At 35.8% G+C, this 8909-nt stretch overlaps 1 protein-coding gene across 4 annotated transcripts; it reads right to left on the minus strand.

The window, feature by feature from the left end:
- Positions 1 to 1891: 1891 nt before the first annotated feature.
- Positions 1892 to 7950, minus strand: LOC124166649 (uncharacterized protein C3orf18 homolog). Of its 4 annotated transcripts, none has more exons than XM_046544270.1 (5): positions 7797 to 7949; positions 7660 to 7713; positions 7326 to 7550; positions 7006 to 7182; positions 1892 to 2288 (listed from the first exon to the last, which is right to left on the minus strand). In XM_046544270.1, the coding sequence occupies exons 3-5, from the start codon at positions 7539 to 7541 to the stop codon at positions 2232 to 2234; spliced, it is 450 nt and encodes a 149-aa protein (XP_046400226.1). In that variant the 5' UTR covers positions 7542 to 7550; positions 7660 to 7713; positions 7797 to 7949; the 3' UTR covers positions 1892 to 2231. The 4 variants fall into 4 exon arrangements, with proteins under 4 accessions (XP_046400226.1, XP_046400224.1, XP_046400223.1 ...); XM_046544268.1 differs by having other exon boundaries at positions 7623 to 7713; positions 7797 to 7947; XM_046544267.1 differs by lacking the exon at positions 7660 to 7713 and having other exon boundaries at positions 7763 to 7950.
- Between the last annotated feature and the right edge of the window lie 959 nt (positions 7951 to 8909).

The raw sequence follows: 8909 nt of genomic DNA on the forward strand, positions 1-8909 counted from the left end.
TAAAAATTTATGAAACACTGTATTAGACAATATACAATGTGATATGAAATTGTAAATAATTATGTTAGTTGATCACAAGCACAATATTTTCAGTAGTTGCATAAATCACACCGCCATTGCATTAAAAATCCTTGTCAATTAGATATCATAAAAAGTTATCACTTCACATTTTGCATTCAAAAGTATTACAAAGTAAACTACACCAACATTACCTCACAGCAAAACAAAATGACTAGTTAGTGCAAAGATCTGAATCTCTCTACATATTAAAAACAAAGCAGAAGGTCATTCTAATTTACAGAATTCAGACTCATTTATCAATTTAGAAAAAATATTTCACTTTCAGTACACACTTGAAAATATACAAATTTATTTGGTTTAGGTAGCAAAATTCTGCAAGATAACTACATCCCTGAGTCATAGGCAAGCTTAATACCCACTCTTGATTAAAACTGAAAATACAAAAAATTTTACAGAATTAAAGCTTAGGTATAATACTTACTGCACATGACAATGCATCATATTTAGGTACGTAACAAAAATACAGCAAACAATGACTCAAGGGCCATTAAAGAAATTAATACTGAACAGTCTACTTGACAATTCTAACGTTGGAAGTCCACAAAATTTAATCACCTTTATGAGTAATCCATCATTGAAAAATGACAAAAACATTGCAACACAAAATACATTTGACCGATGGTTAACCTCTTTGATTTAAACTCTTCCAGAATGACAAAAAGAACTAAAGGAAAATTACTCACCAACAATACTCCAAGTTTGACACATTTTAAACTGGAAGACAAAAATCATTTCAAATCTTGATGTGACATCAAAATTGAGATAGAACACTACACTCACCAATAAGTGGGTCAAAATTTTCTGCGTTGCAGATGCAATCTATGATTAAACACAGAGAGGATTCAATTTCCCAATGAATAGAACAGAGAGAAAATTCAATGACTCAGCATAGGCACACAATCAAATTTGCTCACATTTTCTTTCTCATCACATACATTTAGTTCACAATAGCTTCAGTTAGGTTTACAATTTAAAAACTCTTATGTATTTACAAAATGAATGAGAAAATCCAATAATGGTCTCTTTGATGGCAATATTCTTTGCATTTTACATCATGCTTGCATCACTTCAGCTCAAACAACATTGTATATATACAAATGATATGATGGCTTTGATAATTGCATAAATAAAAGCAACCAGGGTCTCACTACTAATTGAAACACAAAGGACAGCCATTGCTAACAGAATTGGTGAAGGTATTTACTCTATTTTCTGGCATATAAGACCATAGCACTAGCTTCAACCTCCATTTCCCCTTCAATGACATGCTTTTTAACTGGGCAAAATACGCCCCCAAATCCAGTGCTGTAGTTGGGCCGGTCCCCCCTAAAATCCAAACTCGTTATAAGCTTACTGGTTAAACCACCTTTTTAAATCTGTAAAAAAAACCCTACTGTAAATTGTCCAATTGTCAGAAATAAAAATCGGAAATGATTAATTACTTGTTCAGAGTTATCTAGCGGCACAACTTGGAACTAATGTAAGAGTTGGAGTTTGACATTTCAATCGCGGCCAGATGTACAATACATGTTCAGCTGCTGGCAAATTTAGGTGAGTACCGCCTAAATTTTTCCTTCTTCAGCACTGCCCAAATCATAATAAATATCACTCTGGCAATGGCAACAACAGAACTCATCACTCTTGTTGTAACACCTTAAAATGTTGCATTTACTTAAAATGACTAGATTTTAGACTAGTGAACTTCATAAAAAACAACTAACAAAGTCCATTCCAAATAATGAAGTAGCTAACAAATTATAAATTTTACTTCAAGGAATATCAATTGATCTTTCAATGAAAATAAAGCACCCTTTGTACTAGAGTTTTAATTTCATTTGACTAGGTTTCAAACACAGATATTGATAATTAAAATACAAATGTACTATGTTCCAGTACGTCTCGTCAAAAACATGAAATCTTATACACCGGAAAATATGGTAATTTCCTGCAGAACTTGAGAGTAGCAAAGAGTAAAAAACGTACCCTGATAAAAACACATACTTGGACCCTGGAGACAAGATTGTCTGACTTAGAAAGGATTTGATTTCAACATTGTACTATGGCTTCAAGCACATTTCTCATATAAATAATTACGTATTCAACAAAAGCAAAAAAATCAGTCTTCCTAATATGAAAGTATTGCTACTTCACTACTTGCTATATAAAGCTAATCGAGATTTAGAGGATGACTCCATGGATTCATAACCCTGCAAAAGAAAAAAAAAAATTAAAGTTAACACAGCTATCCCTACAAATAACATGGTTTTCCTAGACAAAGAGCATACATATTTCTCATGTTTACAAGAAAAAGAATAGGTTGAATCAAAGAATATGTAAATCCAATTACTAAGCAAGAGACTACATCTACATAATCAGTGGTATCATGGTGCCGGAACTCGCCAGAATGCCATTCTGGCACTAGTCAACGAAAGATATAATAAGTAGTCAAATAACAGTTTTATAAATTTTCTTGCCTCAAAATTTCTAATATGCATTCCTAGCCAAAACAATTTTTTTAATAAAATGTAAATAATAATTTCTAATAAAAAAACAAGTTATATTTCACTATAAAAAAAGTTACGCAAACTGTGTTCCGGTACTGTTAATTTTGCCATGACGTCACTGAAGATAACATATAATAGGGTGGTTTCCTATTATTTTTTTATTGCCTAAATCGAAATATTATTATGCCTGGAGTATGTATTTCACGGCTTTAGATTTTTAATGACGATTTCTATTTTTTGCCATTTAATGAAAAGTGAAAATTTTCAAGCGCCCAAAAACACAACGGCTAAGTATGAATGCTGGGAAAACCCCGTGTGATGTTGTTCTGGTTCCTGCAGCCGCAAGTAAGGTGACCTTGGGACGAGGCTTTGAGTGCTGATACGACGCAGGATGCTAGCAGGTAGCGCTTGGCTTAAATAAGGATTATTAATACCTTATCCAACGAAGGAATCTTTCCGATCATTGGCAGTTTAAATAGGTGATTATTAAGAGACGTTTCCCTGAGCTCTGTGCCTCATGCATGCATTGGTAATCTCAGACGATGTAAAACTCCTATCTACTCGTATAGAAACTAGGTTCTAAAACCAAATAATTTGTATACTATGAACACACAAATGGTAGGTAATGAATCGCAATCAATGCCTTTCATTTTCTTTGATGAAGGAAACTACCCTATTTTCACTTAGAAAAGAGCAGCTAGGATTGCTTTTACTATGGAATTGCAGATACAATGATTTGGGTTAATTAAAGCATTCAAAATGTGATACTAACAAGGAATAATGGAGATTAAAATGATCAAATAAGTGATGAGAAATTGCTGTAAGGAAAATGAGCAAAGAGAAGTCTTCTAGAAATTCCTAAGAAGACAGGGCAATTTAAGTGGTCAGTTCATGAGGCATGATGGCCTGATGGAGACAATCATCGAGGCACAAGTGGATAGAATGAAAGGTAAAGGATTCCCCAGATTGAGTTACATAGGATAGGTAATGTAGGATGTAAAAGAGAAGCGCTGTGTCAAACCAATCCTTGGATTGTAACTTATGACGATGATGAGGGTAGATTAAAATGAAGATAGATCAGCAATAAATGTAGACTATACAAGAAAAATCCTGGAGGGATTGGCATTGGCCGAGTTGAATGAAGCGTCTAGCAAAATTGAGTGCGAAGAAAATAATGTAAAAGAGAAAATCAACACCAAAGAGTCTGAGCTATCAATGACAGCATGATCTTCTCTCAGAGACAAGGATGGGGCGATGAGTTGCAACGGATTCCGCCAATCTGCAGAGAAGTACTTATCAAACAGTGGAACTTATCTTTGGCCTAGAGGGACTAGACACAAATGGGGCATTTCTCCTTGCACCCAGGATGTGAGAGGACAACTTGGAGTCTGCAATGGAGAGACGAGTTGAAACTGGTCCCAACAGATCACCACTCACACAGCCACTTTCCTCGCCAAACCTCACAAAGTCATACTTTGCTTTTCATAATTTTTTGAAGATGAAATTGAGAGTCTCTGAGAGCCTCTGTGTTTGGACAGAAATCTTTGTAGAAGAGAGAGAGTTGTGTGGTTAAATTTCTACCAATGACCCTCCACCACCACCTCCTCCATGTGTTTCAAATGAGTAAATATATTATGGAATTATTTAAAAGAAAAAGATATACATTAATGGCGACAATACTAATAACAAGGGTACAAGATGTTCAACAACAGGTATTGTTGCAATACTCACCTATGGATTGTATCACGAATCAGAGAGTTACAAAACTCATTGGCAACATCAATCACAGAAGCAGATATAGTATCAGCATCAGTGATTGAGGGAGAAAAGTTCATACAGCATTTCAAAGCGAAACAAAACACAAAGAGGTTAGGCACTTCGACTCAGGGAAAGATTCTTGATTGCAGAACTTGCACCAGAGGACATTAGTAGGGGCTTTCTCAAACTCGTTAACGTTTTGTTGTTAACGGGTTGTTAATGAAAGTCCTCTCTTGCAACGACACCCTCTTATCGAAAGTGTATTTCTGTATCTCACCTTAATGACAGCTCGTCGTTGCAAAACAAGACCACGGCTCGTCGATAGCAAACAATACACCGTCGGCGCCTGCGAGTGAGGCTAGAATTTTCAACCAATCACAATGCCTAGATTTATTCGTTCGGTAGCATCAAGAAGCAGTGCCTAACTACGGTAGCTAATAAACGATAAATAGTCACGATAAATAAACAAGAAGCTGCTAAAGAACGCACCGGTCGATTTGGAAAAGAATAATAAATGATGGAGAAAACTGATGAGTATTATTTTAGTAGTGGATTCATTTACTGTTTTTATGATGAGTCGTAATATATTTCCATGAAGAAAAAAATAAAATAAGGGGGAAACTAGTGAAAATAAGCGTGTATATTCAAGGATTCAACAGTCGTCGATAGAAGAATATCGGCTACTTTTGGTGCATTATGTATCGTAATGTTCAAGTATAATTATCTTGAAGAGGACTTTCTCTGCTACTTACTCGTTCACCTACGCCTATAATAATTTCACTCTCGTGATTATAGTAGTAACAAAATTATTTTTATTAGTATTGTAACAACGTAAATTTCGGAGTGCATCTTCAGCCACGGCTTGTTTACATTGTTTGCCTTATTTCCGCTTTAAGTCCACAACTTCCACAGTGGTAGTTATTCAATTAGAAAAACTTATTGACGCTTTTCATCATATTTTGAGATGCTTGAAATAAATTCGTTGATAACCGCGGATGTCATGGAAGGAATCATCGTGAGTGTTGTGATTATGAACTCGTGTCACATACTTTACGCTTTTTAGTGTCAATTTCTTGAGTCAAGATTACGGAAGTGTTAATGTTGTTGGTGCTGTTATTACTTATAATTATATTCTACGCAAAGCGAAGATAAGCACGATATAGTAAACATAGAAAAAAATGTGCATTTAAGGAAGTAATATAAATATTTTCATAGTCGCCCACCATGTTGAGGCATCGAATTACTGATTAAATTCACACAAAAGCAAAGCGTAGCATAGGTTTGTCGTTGGTAGCCACAATTAGGCATAGGAAATCACTGCAATCAGTAGCTGAAAATGATACTAAAATAAGTGTATGCATGTACCCATCAAAACGCAGGCATATTTTTCGTTGGGACTTAGTTTAACAGCATTGCAAAAGTTAAAAGTGACGACTAATGAGTTCTGAGTAAATGAGGGAAACCGTAATTATTTTCGTGAACAGTGGCTTTAGCCAGCCAAAAAAAGCGTCAAAAAATCCGTCAGTGTTACGGCCACATTGGGGGTTATTCAAAAGGTTGTTTTGAATTATAAATCCGGCGAAAATTAGTATTGTGAGCATTCCTAAGTCGTCTTCTCTGCACTAGATGCTTAATTACATTTGCTCTCTCCTCAAGATGTGGTTAGATCCCTACCTAAAAAGTTAAGACCCATCAATCGAGCCTAAATAAACTACCGACTGAAAATAATCGGAGCACTATAATTGGAATGTGTAAATATTATTTTCACAAGGTAAATAACTTTCTTAAATCTACTTCAAACAACATGTTCACTCCCCCGCAAAAACTAATGTCTCTGTTGCCACTTTTTATAATCATTGATTGCTGCAAAACGTTTTAATGCTTTCCATCTCCTTTGCAAAAGTGTATCTATAATTTTTCAAGTAAAAATACCTTTATCGCTTTGTGGTAGCAGAATTATAACTTTGCCACGCACTGAGCAACCGATACCTAAAAACATTATAGCGGGCGTCGATAAGCTTAAGACGGGCTCCCGAGTCCCCGGATAAGCTATCGGCATTTTTCGTTAGTGCTATCGAGAAAATATCGTTAAGCGAGCGTAGAGAAAACCAATTGTCGTTAGTGAAGATTTTCGATAAGCTAACGACGCAGCAACGTCGATAAGACTTGCTATCGAGTTAGAGAAAGCCCCTACAGAAGGAATAGCCAGCAGTCTGACCCGCCAACCAAGCCATTGGAAATAAATCACTTTGAAACATTGTGGGCAATAGTTGGGGTGCCAACTATTAAATCTGATAGGATTATTCTTTTGGATGGTATTGATGTTAAAAAGAAATATATAAAAATACCATCAGCACATCTCAGTTTAGAAACATAGAGTTGTTATGTCATTGCTGTAAGCAACTGAGATAGAGAAGAGATACTTTAGATATGTTGTATCTATATAGTTTCTTAAAAATGAAGATTGCAACAGCTTGAAATGCTAGCCTTATATAAAACCGCAAACCTAAGCTGCTAAACCGCTAAGCTGGTAACCGCTAAGGGAATCTATGTAAAATCGAAAGGGTAAAGGAATATGGATAATTTGTAAGATGTGCAGTAAGTAGCTGGTAACAATAGGGCATAAAGTTTTTCATTCAAATTTACGTTCCTATATTATCACCTTTAATTGCTGGCCCCCAGTAGTCAGCTGGCTACCAGCGCCAGGAATTCCTGTGGGCCCTTCTTCTAACAGTTCTGCTTCCCAATCTTCACCTTCATCAGCGGGATCAAACGTATACAAAGGCATGAGGTGATGTCGTAAATGATCCAACCGTCGTTTACGAACCACTGCCCAAACCTACAGTAATTTCAACGAAGCAAAATTTTTCAGATTTTCAAGAGGTCATGAACATATTCAATGTCTATATTCTACGGGAAAAGTACATAAATTTCGCAATTGGATACGTAATATGATTCTACATTCTAATTGTACATATTTACCACTCCCGAGAGTCCGACGATGAACATTAGCAAGCCAATTGGCACGAAGAGATATGATAGACCAGACTCCTTCATATCAGACGCATCTGGTAGCGGTAAGGGCGAAGAGACACCGTATGTTATAGTTGACATATTGGTAGTAGAGTTAGAAACTTGCGGTTCAGTAGTTACCACCCACTTAACTTCTTGATCATCAGACGTGGTGGAGTGATCCATGAATACGGCCTAGAGAAAACGCACAACATAAGTGACAGTATCAAGAGGATGAGACATGCATGTTTATCACACAATTTTTACCTTGACAGGTATTAATAATTTGTTTCACTGTGCTGACCTTGAGCGTCTTCTCCAGGATAAAGTCAAACTTAAACTAAATTAACTCATGCACCTGAAATATACGTCCAATTGATTCAGAAGTATAAATAGGTGTATCGTACCTCTGCAACGTCGCAGCAAGACATTTTAGCTAACCATAATACAGTCTTCGAAAAATTCTGCGCGCCATAGGTTACTTAATAAAGGCCCTTTCCCAACTAAATTTATAATTAATTATATTTTTAATGGCCTTGAAATATCGTCTTATCGAAATTCATCACAGAGACGTTTTCGCACTGACAGATTTAACGCTGCGCGACCTTCATTGATACAGGCTACAGCTTTTGTTTAGCACAATCACTTCAGATGGAAGCACATATACATTTTGCTGCAGAGGAATGAGAAGGAAACTGGCAAGAAAACGACCATCGTAATACTTTCATCTTTCGTGAAATGTGAGTAGATTTATTGTTATTACGATTTTATAGGATGTATTTTACGTTAATAAGTGATCAATTAAGGTTTCTTTTATATGATTTACATATTTGGATACTGAGGTGTGCGTCAATCGTTTTAGCGTATTCCCATGTCGGAATGTAAAGTTAATTGATACGTCTTCAAGTTTCTCTTTGAACTTAAGTCAACTGTTTGGTTGTTGTACATGTCACCGTTACTGACGTTTTTACCTTTCAATAAGTTTGGTGTAGTTAACTCTTTGTTCGGCATAATTGTTAAACTTAATCAAACGTAGAATTTTCCCTAATCATAAGACCGTTTTCATAGCCTTTGGTGTTTATTGTTCTCCCCTCTTTTTTTACTGCTGGTGATTTTTTCAACTTCGGCGAAATCGGATTCGTCTGTAGTCAAATTAATGGCTTATCCACTGAGGCTTAACGTCGTTTAGCGGAGATTAAGCGCTGTTAGGCTCTTGATATTCATTTGTTACTTATCTAATCCATACGCACACGCTGTTAATATTATTTTGATGCAGTAGCAGATTTATCACCTTATGGTTGTCAAAGTTTGAGCTTATTATGAAATACTATGTTACATTTTACTCGTTATGTCCCATAAATCTTTGCAAACAACGAATTAGTTGATGAGTGGTGCATTTGACGTAGTAAGATCATTAAAGTTTGTCATGTTTACATAATGCGACACCGCATAATGTTCTCACAGGCACATCCCATTCTTCATTTAATGATTGGAGTTTTTTATATTTCACCCAGCAAGTTCTAATAAATGGATATTTATCCCTGATTAATCCTT

Source organism: Ischnura elegans, chromosome 10 (assembly GCF_921293095.1).
Source record: "Ischnura elegans chromosome 10, ioIscEleg1.1, whole genome shotgun sequence".
Lineage (NCBI taxonomy): Eukaryota > Metazoa > Arthropoda > Insecta > Odonata > Coenagrionidae > Ischnura > Ischnura elegans.

Bases quoted from the DNA above. Each gene is read 5' to 3' on its own strand.
- LOC124166649 (XM_046544267.1), bottom strand. From the start codon at position 7,786: ATGTCTTGCTGCGACGTTGCAGAG. The intron at 7,551-7,762 runs GTACGATACACC...CGTTTTCTCTAG, and splicing joins CTTGCTGCGACGTTGCAGAG to GCCGTATTCATGGATCACTC. The intron at 2,289-7,005 runs GTGATAATATAG...TTTCTTTTGCAG, and splicing joins CTGGGGGCCAGCAATTAAAG to GGTTATGAATCCATGGAGTC.